Raw genomic sequence first — 18,449 nt, forward strand, 5'->3', positions numbered from 1 at the left:
ATATTGCGGTCTGCCTAAGCACGCGACAGTTGTCTGCCCACGCTGTCTCGCTGGTATTGCGAAGATGCTCATCGTACTCTTGAAGGATCCCTTCCCCTCTCAAGGTCACCACTCGGCCTCCCACGGCGACCGTCAAAACTCCTCCGGACCAGGGACACACCGTGGCCGCTGCCAAGGCTGAGCTTGCGCCCGCCGTACCGAAGTGGAGACAGCCCGAGGCGGGCGTGGTCATAACGATCCCGGTCGCGGCTCATCCGCATGGAATAATGATCTGCGCCGTCGAGCACCCCCCTCTTCCACTCCACATCGTCCGCATGCGACCGATACGCAGCTGTCGAGGCGGCGCCGGCGGTACCTGGCTTGTTGTCCCTCACGGTCCATGTCGATACGTCGTCCGGATGGTCGCCCTCGCCCTCCTGTGGCGCTTTCCTGCGGCCGAGATGGCCTACATAGGTTCTCGCGGTCCGGATTAGTGACTTCCCAAGCGTCTGAGATGTCGTCGTGGACGAGGAAGGCCATGGACACAAAGACGAAGGAGATGGCCAGTCCTATTCCGAACATGTATTTTGTCACGTATCCTATGGTAAGATGGTTTCCCCAATCCTGAAAGTTGATAGCGAAAAAAGCGGCAATGAACGACATCGGGAGGAAAATGATAGTCACGATAGTGAAGACCATGATGGTTTGGCCTGTAGCCTGTTAAATGCCCGCTAACATGATCACTGGTAGGGACCCACGCGACAAAGTGGCACATACCTTGCTTCGCGGCTATAATCGCCTGCTCCCGAGCGAACCGCGCTTCCAGGGCGTTTGAGTGCTTCTGCTTCAGATCCAGCAGATTGGTCAGGCTGCCATGTATACCGCGGGCTTGCCTATCCATCCGATCGAGGTCGTTCTGGTGGACCTCAAGCAGACGTTCTTGTTCTTGGAAACGCCTCCTGATCTCCTTGATCACGCCGTCGGTTGTTTTGCGGCTTCCCTCCAGGCGTAGCTCGTCTGCGATGTTCTTGTGGAATTCTTCTAGCACGAGCATCTGTGAGTCCAAGACCACCGCTATAATATTCAACTCATCTTGTATGTCTTTTATTTCTGACAAGAGCCTCGTCTCCTGGTGTATATTTAGTAGGTCATCCGAGAGCTCATGCTGGCTGCCGCTAACACCGCGGCGGTAGCGTTTGAGCCATTGTGTCGACTTCTCCGAAGCTTTGTGGAATTTGCTGAATAGTCGGCTCTCCTGGTCGGTCACATGCCCGATGCTGCTCTCAAACATATCCAGGAACTGAAATTGTTGCTCGTCTAGTCGATGCCGGCTGTTCAACTTTGGTCAGTCTTATTTTTTGTGAAGCGCCGGTTTGAAGAGTGCTCTGAGCCTCGGACCACGTCTCGTGCGCTATGACGGGTGTCAATCCGGAGAGTACGCACTCAAATAAGCCAGATGCCCTTCCGGTAATCACCATTGCTAGGTCATATACAGACTGGATGGGTGGCCTCGTCTTTGCGTTGGTCTCCTCAACTATACCGTCAATGACGTTGAGAGGATCCTGCTTGGGCTGATCCCATCGTTGAGGGAAACAAGTTATCACGGTATCTAACAAATCTGATCAGAGGCGTAATCTCCACTTGTTACGAAGGGTGCCTACCGCCACCGAGAATCCAGAGCCCTTGGCAATCTTGGGTTAGTGAACATTAAAACGATAGTGGCGTGGATAATTGCTCACAAAGCTGGTCCACCATGAACACCTTTGGCTCCATTCGATGCTCTTGACAGTATCTCCAAACAACCTGGTCATTATCACGCTGTGTGGTGTCAATGCCATGATAGAAGAACTGGTCGAGCGTCCGCCTGGGGTGTAGGTTATTGACATATGCGTGAATGAGAAGTTCATCACGCGATGCATTCCGCTGGGGCTTGCCCCCCGTACGAGCTCTCTGGATGGTCTCAGCCATGCTTAGGCGCCGGTCGTGGGTTTCGTAGTGGAGGAAGGGCATCTGTGCGTGTCAGCTGAAGTAAATATTTCAAGGCGGGACCATGCTCGACATACAAAGAGCACCATCTTCCCATTGTTTACAAGCTGTCTGAATGCTTCCGTCGATGCAAATGATGGCGCAAAAGACGATTGCCTGCTGTTCAGCTTGGCCTCTTTCGTACCAGGCGGGTTGCCGGGGTTGCCCTTCTTACGCTTCTGTTTCCCTGGGTGGCGTTCAGTAATTTGCTCAGACTTGCTCTTCTTCTTGATTTCCGACTTCAAAGTGCTGTTCTCCGAGGTATCTGTTATGATGGACTCCGCAACTGCTGGCCCTGTTGGCGCCTTCGTCTCGGCCGCCTGTTCAGAGACGCTCCCCAGGGGAACGTCCTCCTTTTCCGTACGACGGCTCGGAACTCGTTGACAGTATGTTCGCATGAATTTCGCATGGTGGTGGAACCCGCGGTGCTCTTGATCAAAACACTTCTCCAGAGCCTTGAAGCCTTCGACGTCGCGAAACCCGCCCTCAACGAAAGACTTGGCCAGGAGAGTCTCCATCCACGCAATATTGTTGGCAGGTAGGTGAATCCATCTGAAGTGCGGTTCCCACTTGACGTTCTTAGCCAGGATTGGAACAGTTGGCACGTTCTTCTCGCTGTCCTCCCAGCCATAGAGCAAGTCGTATATCGAAGGTTTGAAGACTAACTGCTTCTTCTTCTCCTGGACGTCGCCCTTTCGATACTTCATTTCCTGGAAATCACCAAAGTCGACAACAGTCGCGGAGAACAGCTTGGAGGCTTCTCGAGCGCTTTCGGACAACCTGTGTGGAGCCCTGGAAGGCGAGAGAAGATGAACAAGATCTTTATGGTGCCGTTCAGCTGCGCAGAGTAGAGCAGTCCGCTCGAACTGGTCTTTGATAGATATATTCGTCTCAGGCCTTTCCAGAAGAAGCTTGACGACATTTCCATGCCCGCTATGCGTGAAGTGTCAGTGAGTGCTTGGTTGTGATGACTATTGAGTTCAAAGGAAATGACAGAAACGCGGCAGCCTTTTTGAGATTCATCCGGCCGGTTCAAGCCATCTCAAGCGAACGCAGTAAATTTGACAATAGATCCTGAAAGTGACTAACTTGAAAGCTGCCCAATGCAGAGGTGTCATTCGGTTAGACAGCTCAGCATTGACATTGGCACCAGCGGCCAGCAGCTTAGCAACGACCACATCGTGGCCCTTGTCGCACGCATTGTGCAGCGGCGTCCACCGCCCGTCCGAGACGGCATCCTGGTACGCGCCGCAGGCCAGCAGGAGCTCGACAAAGTCGACCTGGTTGTGCTCCGCGGCCAGGTGGAGCGCCGTCTTGCCGCGGTTCTGCGACGCGTTGATGTCGGCCTGCCTGCCGGACTCGCCGCTGAGGAGGGCGCGCGCCAGGTCGATGTAGTTGTTGGTGGCCGTCCAGTGCAGCGGCGTGCGGCTGATGGCGTCGCGCGGGTCCAGGTCGACGTCCCTCTGCTGCAGCAGGAGCTTGATGGTCTCGGGCGTCCACTTGCCGCGCTTCTCCGAGGCGAGGAAGAGCAGCGGCGTGCGGCCGTCCTTGTCACCGGGCTTGCCGTCCTGGTTCCTGCCGCCGTTGACGTCGGCGCCCTTGTCGAGGAGCGCCTTGACGACGCCGTTGTGCCCGCGCATGCAGGTTGGGAACAGCGCCGTCTGGCCGTTTCTCCCGCGCCAGTTGGGGTCCGCGCCGCGCTCCAACAGCTCGGCGGTCACGGCCAGGTGCCCTGCCTCGGCGGCCTTGAACAGCGGCGACAGCTCGTTATCCTTCTTGGGGTGGACGCCCGCGCCGTGCTCGAGCAGCAGGCGCAGGACCTTGAGGTTGCCCTTGGTTGCGATCTTGACCAGTGCCTGGCGGAGCGCATGGTGGTCTGCGTGCGATGTCCAGGTCTCCCTGGTGAGAAGCTCCAGGACCCGGTCCTCATTGCCCGAGACGCTGGCCGAGAGCAGCTTGATGTGCTTCTGCACGTGCTCCGGCGCATTGGAGCTGGACAGGCTCGCTGTCGCCATGGCAGAGGGAGAGGCTGCGGTCTGGGCTGCGGTCCTGTCAGAATCAAGACAGCGCACACAGCGCTGGATCCATTGCTCTTGTGCTGTACAGCATCGTCCTGTGTGCCTGTGGCTAGTAATAACGCAGCCGGACCGGACCAGTCAAGAGGAGGAAGGCGGACAGACAAGAGATCAGAGCTCTAATTACACGGGTCAGAAAGCATGATCCTTGCACGAGAAATCACTGAGATGGCCGTGCTGCAGTGCCACTGCAACAGCTGTGGGGTCCACGACCGGGAGCCCCAACCCCCGGCCACCGGCCTAACACCCCCATCTATTGGCCCAACAAGCCTGAGCTTCAAGAGCTGAACACTCTTCATGTATAGAAGTAAGCCACTGTGTGTGTCCATGATGACTTAAGATTTGAAATTTTCAACGTCAGCTTCGTCGTGCCGTCCCCGCATCTTGGCTCCGGTGGCATGGCCATTTCATCAGGGAGACCATTGGGACAGGGGAAAAAGGGGGGGGGGGGAGTATCGCTCGGCAACGTATTCACAGAACTCAAAACTGTCACGACATTCAGTAGAGGCAGTAGGGGATATGTGGCCAGGACGCGATGCGAGGATCATCAAGTGACATTTCTTTGTTCATAAACCGCCTGACAGGGCGGGATGGATCAACGGACGAGATCTTCCGGTCTTCCAGTCTAGAGAATTGCAACAAATATGCAGCCAGCCTATAACTCCAATTGGCAGGAAACAATCCCAATTTGTACTGCCATGAACCCCCTTTATCTAATCCTGCGCAATCTTGGACATCCTCTTCGACATGCTGTTGTAATCTTGTCAGTATTCGAGTTGCTTGGGGATGGGGTTAGATAAAATTTGGTGTGTACTCACAAGTCGTAGAAGGCGAACTGGCTCGGCTGGCTGCCGAATTCGTACACAAAACGGCTGGCCAGGTACGAGCTGAAAATAGCACAGAGATACGAGTCTGGGACCCGGTCGATGACCGTGTCCAGGCCGATCTTGTCCAGCAGGAGCTGCGGCAGGGCGTCGCGCAGGACGGCCTTGCGGATGCCGATGTTCTTCCAGAGGTCGCTGTGCTGCAGCTCCTCGTCCAGGTCGGTGATGGCCACCGACAGCTTGTCGGACAGGACAGACCGCTTGAGGCCCGTCTCCTCGTGCTCGCGCCAGATGGCCTCGAACTCGAGCCTGGCGTTCTCGCGGATCTTGTCCTGCACCGACCTGACGTATGCCCGATAGAATTCGGGCGCGTTGCCCCTGGCATCGTGGCACATGTGCTGGACGAAGCCCTCCTCGTCGAAGCTGAGCGATGCCAGGACCTCCAGGGAGGACGAGGTTACACCACCCTTGTTGGCACTTGCATCCTTGAAAACGACACATCCAGCCTCTTCGAGACGCAGCTTGGCGTCCTGGGTGATGAAAAGGTTGGCACCCTCGACGATGTAAGGTATTGTCGACTTGCCATCCTTGATGAGCTTGGCCACACTGACAAGGTCGATCGACTCCGGACGACCACCGCAAGGGACGAACATGTCGGTGAAGCCGGTGTCGCGGAGGTGATAGGTGTTGCGGAAAGAGGTACCGTTGCCGACAAACTCACCGCTGGGAAGCGTGATGTTCGAGTCGTCGCAGAGAACTCGGTAACCGTCCTTGGACAGCTTGGACAAATCGTACTGAGAAATCATGACACGCTCCTTGGCCAGGCGAATGAGCTCCTGTTTGTCGAGGCCGTTGGGGTCGACAAGCACTCCAGAGCCGTCCACGATCGACGTGTACTTCTCGTTGCTGAGCAGGATTTCGTTGCTTCCCAAGTCACCGTCGGGGCCACCGGTCTGCATCTTCTTGACGGTGGCGGGGTCGAGCTCCAGCTTGCGGTAGATGCCCTTGACATACTCTCGCACACTGAGTGTTGTCATACCGTAGTGGTCATGAGGAATACCACCCAGTCTGGGAGACTTGCCGGTGAAGAAAGACTTCCACCAAGGGGCACCGCGGGCACGGGCGTGCTCGGTAGCCCAGTCGACAAGATCGGCTGTGTTCTCATCCGGGCCCAAGAACAGAATCTCCTGCTTACCGTAAAGGTCGACAATAGGGTTTTTGATGCCGGGGGTCTCAGCCGGAAGTAGCAGATCCAGGATACTGTCGATGTATTTCTCGAATGCCTCCTGGGCCTTGTCTTGCTGTTTGGGGTCTAGCAAAACCACGCCCTTGGAACCGCCCTCAGGAATGTCCTTGTTCTTCCGCTGCTGCGTACTTGCCAGGCCGTAGTTCTCATCGAACATGTTGCGCGCGTTAATGGCGTAGGCCTCCTTGCTCCGAGACTTCACGATTCGGATACCGCCGCGGGCGACGTCCTTGAATCGAAGATGGAATCCACGGGACTCGGCTGAGATGACAAGGAACATTCCAAACAGCCGCTTGGGGTATTCGACCTCTGGCAGGAAAGATGGATCTAGACGGAAGCTGAGAGCCACCTTTGTGGGCGTGAAATAGTTGGTCTTCAGGATGGCGTTGTTGAAAGCCCGAGCGGCATTCCAGACCATCTCCTCGTGGTCTGTCGAGACCTCCCTCGTTATAAGAGCCTTCAACTGCTCGTCGGACAGGATCTCCACAGCGGGTGTGGGATCGATGGTGTGTCGCTCGAACTCTGGGCCAACGCTGAGGTGAACCTTGGCGAATGAGGCGTACAAGGACCGAACAAGTTGAGGGAATGAGGCGATGATCTCTAGAATATAGTCGGGCGTGAAAGTCTCGGTTCTCAACCGGCGCTTCAGCTTGGACAGGATCTCTTGGTGCGAAGTCTTCCTGACATCGAGAGCTTCTGAAAGAGATACGTATTCCCGACCCAAGACGGTTCAAGAAGTGCTGGGTAAATACCCAGACACAGTGACCGTAGATGGCCTCTTGCAGACTCAGCTGACCGGAGGTGAAGAGCGGGTGCAGCTTGTTCTGGGGGATGCAGTACAGGAGTGATGTCTCCTTCATGATCTGGTGGATGGACTGGTCGAACGGTGGGTACCCACTGCCGAGGTTTGTCGCAGGCTTGAGGTATATACTCATGACTGTTATTCCATTTGAGAACTGTTCGACGTATTTCCGGGAACTTGTCACTCCGTAGTAGTGATATAGGTCAGAGAGAGCGCTGAACATGCCTCTGGCCGTGCGCGACCGGAAAGCGACAACGAGGCGCTTCTCCTGGGACCCGGCATGGTCAAACACTTCAATCACTGGACCCGTACGGCTGACAGCGACCTCAATGATCTCGCGGTACATCTGCTTCGTGTTGTCGGTGGCCTTGGCTAGGAACATGCGGTCGCTGATGACTTCCAGGCGAGTTTCGTTAGGGTCGGCTTTGGGCTCAACAAATTGGCACTGGTAGACGAAGTAGCAGCGCAGGGAAGCCTTCGCATCGGCTTTGTCGCCCAGTACTCCTGAAGACCGGAAGGTTTCCACACGAAATCGGTCGGTAAGGTTGCCGTCCAGGTACTTGTTCTCCAGCCTGGTTTCGAAACGAGGGCCTCCAACGGCACTCTTCCCGGGCTCACTGGTGTCGATGTAGATGGCATGGTCACTAGCCTCCATGTCCAGCCGGATCTCTTCTCGCTTGTCCTTGCGAGAGTAGGCGGCCACCTTAGCGGCATAAAGGGCAGTGATATGGTCTGCAATAACGGGCGTAGTCTCGAGCTCGAAATATACATCGTCGATACCAAGGTCATTGTAGAACCACGCAATCTGGGCGTCTACACGGCTCTCAGGAATCCAATCATTCTTCAGGATCAATTCCCGGACTATTGAGGCTCCGAGTCAGCGTTCCGAGCCGGTGCAGGATGAGGGAACGAGAGTCATGGCTGCTCACCTTGATTCATCTGATCCGCCTTGCCCTTGAACTCGGGGGCAACGTACCCTACCGTGGCCGACCGCATCACCCTGTAGCCGTTGCCGCCATTTGTCCTGGAGAGGGTGGGAACATGAACTGAGGTGGGCTGAGGTGAAGCGTGTCGCGAAGGATCTTCCCTAACCTTCTCAACCAGCCGCTGGCTGGGGTTGAGAGGGCTGGAAGATGCGGAAGAAGGCATGCTGGCCTCGTCGATGACGGTTTCGTCAGAATCTTCAAAAGGGTCTATGTACGTAGGAAATCTATCACAGCCCTCGAAGTCAGTCTTGATCGTCAACCCCGGAGTGATGGGTGACCGTAGTGTTGTGGCTGCCATGGTGTGATATGTACATATATGAGATGGAAAATGATTGTAAATGTAGGGAGAATAAGTTCGACTGAGGAAGAGTGCTCATATCTTGGGCCATGTGTTTTCGGGGGAGACAAAGATCAGGGGAGCTGGATGTGTGGTGTTGGGGGCAGAGGCAGTATGTATATGAAGAGGGCCACTGGCTCCAAGGTAGACAGCCGGCCTTTGTGACTACTCCTTTTTGGCAGCAGCCAGACCAAGCCATGATGGCCGAGCGAGATCCATCCAGGCCGTGGGTGCAAGACAGGATCATGGCACTTGTGCATCCATACCAGGTACGTCGGTACATCCAGCACCATCTTGGTACTTTAGGTTTAATGCTAGTGGTAAAGCTGTAACGGCTGCGAGAATAGGTCGACCTCAGGCAGTGTTGGGGCCATGGCAACAGGCCGGGGCAGAAGCGAGAGAAAGGCATCAAAGGACGATTTGGATCCCAGACGGCCAACCCGGTCAAGCCATGGCCGGCGGGCCCCCCACCGCTTAGCAGAGGAACCGCGAGCGGTCAGATGTGTTTTGTTTCGACGGGAGACACCACGGAAACGAAGGAGCGGCCGTTAAGCAACAGGCTCGTTCCTGACGGCGGTTGCTTATCGGGAGCGCTGGCATCGAGACGAGCAGGTACGGGAGGTACCTCGACCTGGGTCCCTGCCTCGAACCCACGCAAAACAACGACACACGTGGAGGAGTGAGAATACGGCCCACATGGCAATATTATTGGCCCCTGCACCTCGCTCTGTGTAGCCTCGACAATCGGGAGGCCAAGCGGTTCTTCACCGCTCAGGAAGTGTAATCATCGCGAAAAGGAGAGATATGTGATGTTCAGTTTGACAGGGGGGAAGGAGAACCGGACGTACCGTTTGGACTAAGGAGTGAATCCAGTCAATGGTCGGCGATCAGTCCGCAGTGACTAGAGGGCGAACAGGGCCCAGTGCCTCCCAGGGGATGGGTGCAAAGATGCAGTCGAATTGGACCTAGAGGAAACGGGATGAGCCCGTGTTATCGTCCGCTGCTTCGTCGGCGAGGCCTTTCTAGTCCCGAAGGCGGTCGGAATGGAGGGGCAAGCGATCGACGGTTAGACGACAAAGGGGGTTGATTCCCGTCTCCGAAGCGACAGCTGCAGTCTATCTGTCTTCTTCTTCCTCCTTTGCTTTTCGATCAGAGTCCGGTAAATGGTTGGTTAAGTGCGCAGAGACAAGGGCCGTGAAGGGACAAAGGACGAGAGGCGGGAGGGCTTGGGGGTGAGATCTGGAGCATACCGCTGTGTTGGGGCTCCTTCAGCTCCTCCAGCTGGGATATTTATTCACCTTGGTCCGAGATAGTGACCCGATTCGGAGAGCGTTATCGACGAGATACGACTCGTATTGGCCTGCTGCCCTGTTATTATTAGGGGCCGCCAGGGCAACAAGCTGGGATCTGGGATCTGGGGTCTGGAATGGCGACAAGAGGCAATGGCGGACAAAGGGAAAGGGGGACTGGGTGGCAGGGACTGTGCTTGTGCGTTGAGACGGTGCATGTGAGTGTGCTGTGCTTGTGCTTGTGCCTGTGCCTGTGTTTGTGTGATTCTGCTGCTGGTAGATTTCGGATTGATGTCATCCGTGTCAAGGGCCATTCGCTTGACTGGCCCTCGAATAGCCCCGTCAGCCGGCTTTGCGCTCGAACGGACGGACAGGGGGCCATGTTATCGCTCGCACTCTCAGCCCAAACTCAGATCCAAGAGATTCGAGAACAAGTTCGGGAGAGTGTGGGCTTGGAACCGGTCGCCCGCTGGCCGCCCTGGCTATCCGCATGGGGGCAGACGCTTGAGCTCGGCTCCCGGCAGCTTACTAGGTACACCTCTAGCAGCAGACGGGGCGGCGCAGCTGCTCAGCTCCCTCAGCTCCTCCATGACAGGCCGGGCCCACAAACACGACGGGACACGACACGACCTGGCGCTGCACCGGCATCGCCAGCTGGTCTGTGTCACCCAGCTGAGTGATGGATGATAAGGCAGGGCACGCCCGCCCGACAGGATCCGAGCAGCAGAGGCAGCTTGGCTTGGGCAGGGAGGGAAGTGCGAGTCCAGGAGGTCTTGTTACCTTTTTTTTTTTTTTTGAATTGATTGGCCTGGGGCAACGGTACGGGACGGGACGGATGGGAGGGAATAAGAAGCAATGATGGATGACAACGTATGAGGGTACTCGAGGCTCAAACACCATCTCTTCGCCGCCCGGGGCAGAGGCCTGGAATGCAAGAGGCACCGCCGCCCTTTTATATAGCTTGGTAGAGCCATCTCTCGTCCGAAGCTGTCGTGCCCCATCCATGAATCCATGAGTCAAAGCCCCAAGCACCACCCTCGTCCATCGTGACTTTCAAGGTTGCCATCAGAGGGACAGTGCTAAAACAAGCAGCAATTGCGCAAGAATGGCATCAACCCTGATTGGGAAGAAGCTGGGGGAAGCTGGGCGAATATTGCCCTGCTTCCCTACTGCCCGATCTCGACATGGACGACGCCGACTAGGCCTGATCGGGTAGCATGGCAGGTCTGGCAGGTATGGCAGGTACAACCTACGCGTGGCAACTGCGTCTGAAAAGCCTCAACTGAGTGGGCAGGGCGGACAGGGCATGACAAGGTACCTGACGGGAACAGACGGCCGGTACCTGAAAATAGTGGGGCACGGTCGGCATTCTCACATGCTGGCCAGGCCTCGCTGCGCAGAAGCAACGGTTATTCGAGGCTCTAGCGAGCGACACATCACGACCTGGTGCTGGCGCTCGCAGCTCGCACCCCACCGGCCGCTGCCATCATTGCCAGGAATGGACGCGTCGTCCTGCAAGATTCTCCGAGCATTTATCGAGCAGCAAGCACGCCAGCCAGCCAGCCCAGAAAATCCGATTCACGCCCATACATGTAAACCTGCACGGCTGCTGTCATTTTCTTGGGGCGTACCGATCAAGTGCCACCGCCCATCCATCTTGGACGACACAACTTGACGAATCCTGACACAACCACATGCCCTGCGTCGGCGTGCGTCGGCAGAGGCGGGCAACTGGTTGGACAGCCCTCCCGAGGGGCGGAAGCTTGTCGGCTGCACCGTCTCTCGCTCACTCATCATCATTACTAGTACAGAAGGCGCATCCATATCGTGGGCTCTGCCGCCGCCGCCGCACAGTATCTAGCGGGACGGTGCTGCTCTGCAGGTGCAGCGTTGGACAATTGACCGCCACTGATGGGAGCACAGGGGGCCCCACATCGTCAACACATGCCCCCTCTCCAATATCTCTTGGAAAAGGAGGACTTCGACAGCATGTACAGACGCGTACCGGCCTGTCTCACGCCCGCAATACGAACGGCATCAAATGCATTGCCCTATACAGTAACAGAGCGCGGCAACGTGACCTCGACGATGTGTCAAAGTTGACGGCTTGTACGTAAAAACCTGGGGCACGCCTGCGTCTCAGGCCTCGCCAACCATGGGGCTTGGGGAGGGGACCCCAAGAGCCCAAGGGCTCGAGGCTTGTCCGGGAGGCTCTGGTCCGCTGTCCACCGGTCGCCCGGCAGCGGCTGACCCCACCCGCTGTCTTGTTGTCCGGCCGGTGCTGACACCCCTGGCACCTTGGTGGGCATTAGTGACGCTCTCGTGAGTTTCTCTTACCCCCATTTTGCTTTCTGTTACCCCCATTTTACATGATCGCGCACCGGCAAAGCCCCCTGCTTGCCAAATCAAGCCCAATAATCCGGGGTAGCACGCGATCATCCCAATCAATTGTATCAAGATTACCCCAGATTCCGTCTGTTCCCTTGCCAATGGGCCCTGAGAGGCTTGGGTCTTGACTCGGTCTGGCGATGGGACAGAATATTCAGATCCTGGGGTTGAAAATTCCTGACGACGGCGTGCTGCATGCAGGTGACCCCGGGCCAGGCGGGCCATGCGGGCTGGCGGGAAGAGGGAGGGTTCTGGAACTCCTTTCCTTCTTCTTTTCCTCCGCGGCTACTGGGGCTTCCCCAGGTTCAGCCACAGTCTGAAGTCACAGGGCCCGCGGGAATTGACTTGGTTCGACAATAACAAACAGGACCGACGGAGATTTCGCAAAGCGACTCTGTCACGGGTGTCTCAAGGAGCCATGGGTCCATTCCATGCCTTCAAGATCACCCATCCCCCCCAACACACCAACAACCAAACACGACTGAACTGGCTGGCGGGAGGCCACCCCGTTTCAAGGGCCGATGACCCCAACCCAAGACGCCGCAGGCCCAGATCCAAGGCCCAGCCCCAACCGGACGGCCAGGCGGGCGGCCAGCTTCCCGAGGTCTATTTTAGGCTGAGTGCCGCCGCCGCCTGCGCCTGCACTACACAGTCTGACAGCCCGACGCTATACGTACCCAAACCACCTCAAGTGTCCTTCTCTTGCCCCTGAACTAATCAATACTACCCGTCACAACACGGGTCACTGCCACACTCGTCACAAGACATTCAAGAAGAACTTGTCTGACGGGCTCGCCCCGACCAGGGGGAGACCCTACCATGACGCAACATCTGTGATACCGTGATACGGGAAGCCCCAATGCTGCTTTGACCCTACAGGCGCCATCTAGAATCACAAACTATTTGTGACCTGACATGCGGACTGCCCGGGCGTCCAACCATCTCTGCAATGCTTATCTCGAGAAGCAAAGTCGGTGTCCAGGGTTCAGGAGCGTCTGTCCTCTCAAGCCCGGCGGACGCATGCCGTGTACTTTTTTCCTTCGCCGAACCGGTGCCTTGGGTCCGATCATCCCGACGCGCCGGCGCAGGGGTTTGGCGCACTGCATCCAGGGGCCAGACGTAGATCCACGCGGTCTGAGTCGCCGGGCGCTGCATTTCTTCCAGATAGCATCGTCTGGAAGACGCCGACGAGGCCATACTGCGATATATTCCAAGATTGTTTTCGGTCTTCGGCTGACAGATGTGGCTCCGCCCTCTTCCTTTTCGGCTTGACCCGTGGATCATCCCGAGCATTGTGCTCCCGCTTCGTGATACTGCATAGACAACCATCCACAACACACAGCACACAATATTGGTGCAGTGGAACGATGGGATTCATAAGCTTTAGATCGTGGGAAATGGGTGACGACAGTGGGGGGACTGTCTCGGATGCCATGTCTCGATTCGGGAGACACGGGAACACGCGTCGCAAGGATGGGAGGCTACGCTCACTCCTGGTGTGATCGACTGTCCCACGGCTTTTGCTCGGAGGCAGACGGCAGAAATCGAGGCTCTGGTGGGTGCGTTTGCTGCGAGAGGTCACGGCGCTCTGGACGTCTAGGGCAGGTCAACAGATGCGCAGATTTCTGAGCGGCATGGCAAACGAGTCATTCAGATCGCGAGCAATGTGAGGATAAATCTTGAATGGGTGGAAGATCTCTCAAAGCAGTGGGCGCCCACTAGTTGTCCCAAGTAGACTGTGCTACATGCTCGGGAGAAGGTGCGGACCCTCTCACAGTATCTCCTGAAGAGAGAAGTCCTCGTCCGCCATCTGCAAACAACGGCAATTGAGTATCACCTCCGCCTCGCCACTTCTGATGAGGTGCTGCAGAGCTTTCAACGGAAATGTGTATACTCTCTCGCACTGACCACAGATACTCTCACTGGTGCAATTGAACTTTGCTTTTACTTCTCGAAGTACTGTTACCTCTCCCGCTCATAAACATCCTTGGCGATATCTGGCAGATAGAGATGCTCCAGAACCTGCTCTGTCTACTTAAGTAGCGGAACATACAAGTGAAAATTGAAGAGGCGGCAATAGTCCCTATCGTAAGTCGAGATTTCTTTCCTTTTCTTCTTGTTAGCTTTTCGATGAACTCGGTCACCGCATTAAATGAGCAGCAATAGATCTCAGCAAGAGACAGCAAAAGGTAGTAGTGCATAGGGGCGGGGGACCGCAAAAAGAGTCATCGAGCGAATCGAGGCAATGAAGACATGAGTTATCAAGGAAACAGGCCAAAGGCAAGTCGAAGTTGAATAGTTGCCGCCAAACGCAATACATGAGTTCTTTAGAAGTATGTACTAGAATGTAAATCGCATGCGCCTCAAGCAGTGTTGCTCAAATAGAAGCAAGAACAGGCATCAATGGCCAGTTCGATCAAGTGCCGTTAGCCGGCTGCTTGTACTCAACCCCATCAATTATGGTGGTCAACGTCGTCCCAGTGGCGTTGAAATAGTTCTGCTCGGAGTCGATGATCAAGTGGAAGCCCCCGGGGCTCGTCTTCTTGGTCCCATTGACAACGCCCGTCTGCACAATGTCAGACACCCAGTCGACTTCATTTGTCCAGAAGTCAGGCAGCAGTATCTTGACCGTGACATCCTCGTGACCATCCAGGATGTGACCCCCGTCGTCGGAGAAATCCGTATAGTTGACTGACGCTCTCCCGACGCCACTCACGGTGTTGGGATCAGCCGTGTAGCTCACGTCGGCGAAGCCGGAGGCACGGCCGCGCACGGTATACTCCCCGGGCGCGACGGCGAACTGGTCGGGCACGGTCGAGCCCGGGGGAAAGGACGCGGCCCAGGGGATCTCGTCGCCGGCATCGTACACTGGCGCGGGCTCCGTGGGCTCGCGGTCGGTGCGGCGGGCCAGCATTACGCGGCACTCGCGCCCGCCCTGGGCGGTGGACTTGGGGCACGGGAGAGGATTTTCACCGCCGCAAGCAGGGGAGAAAACAAGGGCTTGCCAGTAAGTGATCTTTGTGCCGTCGAGGGAGAAGGCCGGGTCCGCCCTGCCGTTCCAATTGGGGTCGTTAACGGCACCGTCGCTGCCATCGCCGCCCGCATTGACCCGCTGACCGTAGTAATCGTCGCGGTCGCCGTGACGGTCGATCAAAGTGGGCTGGAACAAACGTCTTACGCCGTTGTTGCGCGTGGAGGCAGCGACTGTTACGGCAACAAGGTCGATCAGCGGGGGGATCCCTCGCATTCCAGACATCCACATCATCTGGGTGCATGCGGAGCTCGCGCGGGCTGCCACTCTTTCCAGAGCCGTCGGCGGCGGTAGGCCAGTGCCGTGGGGATTAATGGTGGATGTGCAGGATCCCTCATCTGTGCTCGACGAGACGGGCGGGAGAGGCAACTCAACAATTTCGAAGGGCTCAGACGAGGGGCGGGAGGGAACGGACTGGGCAGCGATGAGGTTGGCGCCAATAGCCAAAGCAAACGTGGTGGATAGCATCGTGGAGAGTCAATGTTCGCACCGATGGGCTGCGATGACTGGGAGCTGGCTGTCGATACAACTTGACATGGCGAGGGAAGATTTCACGAGGTTGGCATTTAAACATTTATAAGTATTTTCATGTCATTGCTCCTGAGTTCACATCTCGTTTGATTCTGGCGCTCATGCACATTTCGGCGGTGCGGTTGGTCAAGTCAGTTCATTGCCGTCATAGTCTGCAAGCAGTGTAGTTCACTTACATGCATCGCCGCAGTTCCATCCCACCCCGTTTCAGGAGTAGGCTCCATCTCCAGTGCCGCCTTGACAACTTTATCGTATGGAGTCGACTTTCATAGGCGTATAAAACTGGGGCATATGCAATACGGCGCGGGTACGACGCTGGACGGGTACGCCAGATTGAGACCAAGATATTGTGAAATGAAATGCGGGGTGCCGCGATTCGCTTGTACGATGCGAGGACTTGGAAGCCCGTCTTGTGCAGTGATCGACACGGGAAACAGCCTTTCTTGGGTGAGTTCGGCTCCGGTCAAGATGAACCTGCCGACGGTGGCAGGAGGGGATCACCCAGGGCAGACGTTGATCGGTGGATCTATATTTTTTCTGGATGCGGCCGAGATGCTTATTGTCACGGAGTTTGACCGTCTACTTTTTAGAATCTCTCAGGTATTGCAGATATGGAATAGTCTGGGGGACACGGAAGCAGAATTAATGTTGTCAGACGAGGGTATCAATGAGACTGTCAGGTTAAGAGGAAGGGTGTGTTGGTAGTGTTGCATCAACCCCCGTCGAAAATACAAACACATCAGGTTCTTGAGCAAGCTGACCCTGATCCATTCTAGTTCTGTACACTCATCGTCTCCGCTCACTTACACTATGGGAGCCGACGGGGCATTCGCAGTATCCGGGCTGGTAGCTGGATGTGTCCTCAGGATATGCTTCACACTTTCCAACCAAGCCCGGAGTAGACGAAGTCCTTCCAATACCAAATGCAGGGAATTGGGCTGCTGCCAAGATCCGGGGCGTCTCCTGGCAAGCGTGTCCGCGATGAGTTCTTTGCCTTGCGCATGTTCGATTTCTTTCGCCATGGCCCAAGGCAGGTGGCAGCTTTAGATAATGTTTACACTGGTCTGGTGCCTCACATACTGCTGTATTTATACTCTCAGCCCAAGTCCCGGAGAAAGTGGTGTGTCGGGTCACTATTCTAGGTTCTCGTTCTCAGGTACCCGGCCACAGAATTGGGCACAATTAGCGACACCCAGGACGGAACAGGAATTTCAAAAGGCCGAATTAATAATTCAGACACCCTGCATCCGTTTCACTCCCGTCTTACTGTAACAGCACTCGCCGTTTGCTGAATACATCTCACTATCAGCAGCACGAATCTCCTTGTATTCCGCAGTACACACCACTTATTCCCATCCACCCAATTTATCTCCCAAGGTTCCACAACGTTTGTGGCGCTTGTCCCTACCGGTGAATGGCTGAAAACCGCTTTCCCCGCTCCTTCAAACCTGTGGGGACCTTGGTGGTGCACCGGCGCGGGATGGTGTCCCTGTGTTTCAACACAATCGATATAATATGACATATGAATCAGACATCATCAGAAACGGGTGAGATGACCGAGTCGGTTTACATATATCAGACATCTACAGACTGAATTCAACTTTGTGTCCTGCTCACTGCAGTCGATCCCACTGCCTATCAGACACAGTCGTGCACATAGACATTCTATCTTTAGTACTGCAGCCTGATCAAGTGATCACAAACTAATTACATGGTACTCTTCAACTACTCTTGGGAATCAACCTCAATCAGACGACAATTTAAGCCACGATCAGGGCAACCCCTTTGCTGTGGCTGTGGAATGCAAGAAGCTTGCAGGCGGCCAAAGGAGAGTGTAATTCTTGCGGTCCAAGGTTGCAGATGATGGGGTGGGCGAAATGGCGAGAAGCAGAATTGGCGAAGCAGAACTGACGAGCCGCTGTTAGGAAGGCATGTTGGGCTCTGATAGGAGAGAGCAGCGCAAACGAAACCTAAGGAACGACGCTTTGTTCCCAGATGCGAACAGCTGGATATAGAGAGGCGAGCCGCAGTGGGTGTGGCTTTCGGTTCGTAGAGAACGAAAGACGGTGAGGTTAGTCGAGATCCACTGTAGAGACACTCAGGATGACCAATGTGTTCGAAGAGTTGGTCTCGGGAGGCAATTGGTGCAGCGAATTGGGGACAATCCAAGAGATTGTCCTAGATGTGAAGGCTTGATGTTTCTTTTGGTGAGCCGCCGGATGGATTCTCTTCCTTTGAACGAGATATCATTTTTCAGGCGGTAGACATCGCCATCGGATATGGAGACCTCGTAGATTTTCAGTCTGAGTTGGAAAAGTCGTCGCGCTTTTGCTCGTGGCTCAAAAAAAATGATGTTTCTGGAGCCTGAGCTCGGTTTAAGAGCGTGGATATGGTCTGAGTCCAGGGCCTTGCCTCGCGGTGGTAGGGCCGGAGGAATCGGCGAAACAAGAAGGCTGGCGGAGTCTTTGAGACAATGGAAATAGATCTGGTATGACGTGCCTGCACCTTTGAACATAGGTGGTCTGCTGACACGGAGCGTGCGGAGCGACGTGTTGAGCCAATGGTGGGTTGTGTCTGAGATGACGGACTGTGTCCGGGATTGGGAGCCGAGTCATACTTGGGATGGATGACTCCGGTAGAGAAGGCTCTAGTAGATGGTAGATGAGTCCTTGGTCGGTGGTTGGTAGTGGAAGATGAGGCTCCGGTAGATGGTAAGTGAGGCTCTGCTAGATGAGGCTGTGGTAGGTGAGGTGTAGGTGAGGTTCTATCCTGGATTTTGCCTTCTCTCAGCTGCTGTGGAACTGACTGCAGGGGGGTGGACCCCTGCTAGATCCTTCAATCGATCTCTTCAAGCAAGATGTTTGTTGGGCCAGTTGCCTCGCGCAAATCTCAAGTCGAGTTCGCGAGTTCGTGCAGGTGATGTCTGAGAAGGATCT

At 55.7% G+C, this 18,449-nt stretch overlaps 3 protein-coding genes across 3 annotated transcripts; all 3 read right to left on the reverse strand.

Annotated features, from left to right (window-relative positions):
• Window positions 1–68: 68 nt before the first annotated feature.
• Window positions 69–4,408, reverse strand: INS49_006576 (uncharacterized protein; the record flags this gene model as incomplete). The annotated part of the gene is made up of 9 exons (XM_043167347.1): window positions 69–424; window positions 450–689; window positions 757–1,310; window positions 1,378–1,588; window positions 1,641–1,661; window positions 1,719–1,989; window positions 2,043–2,937; window positions 3,094–4,045; window positions 4,372–4,408. 9 exons carry the CDS (start codon window positions 4,406–4,408, stop codon window positions 69–71), a joined length of 3,537 nt encoding a protein of 1,178 aa, XP_043028491.1.
• Window positions 4,409–4,792: 384 nt separating this feature from the next.
• On the reverse strand, window positions 4,793–8,235 carry INS49_006577 (uncharacterized protein; the record flags this gene model as incomplete). Its single annotated transcript, XM_043167348.1, has 4 exons — window positions 4,793–4,829; window positions 4,898–6,812; window positions 6,859–7,812; window positions 7,881–8,235. The coding sequence occupies 4 exons, from the start codon at window positions 8,233–8,235 to the stop codon at window positions 4,793–4,795; spliced, it is 3,261 nt and encodes a 1,086-aa protein (XP_043028492.1).
• Window positions 8,236–14,367: 6,132 nt separating this feature from the next.
• On the reverse strand, window positions 14,368–15,450 carry INS49_006578 (uncharacterized protein; the record flags this gene model as incomplete). The annotated part of the gene is made up of 1 exon (XM_043167349.1): window positions 14,368–15,450. One exon carries the CDS (start codon window positions 15,448–15,450, stop codon window positions 14,368–14,370), a length of 1,083 nt encoding a protein of 360 aa, XP_043028493.1.
• Between the last annotated feature and the right edge of the window lie 2,999 nt (window positions 15,451–18,449).

Source organism: Diaporthe citri (genome assembly GCF_014595645.1).
Source record: "Diaporthe citri strain NFHF-8-4 chromosome Unknown scaffold_2, whole genome shotgun sequence".
Taxonomy (NCBI): domain Eukaryota; kingdom Fungi; phylum Ascomycota; class Sordariomycetes; order Diaporthales; family Diaporthaceae; genus Diaporthe; species Diaporthe citri.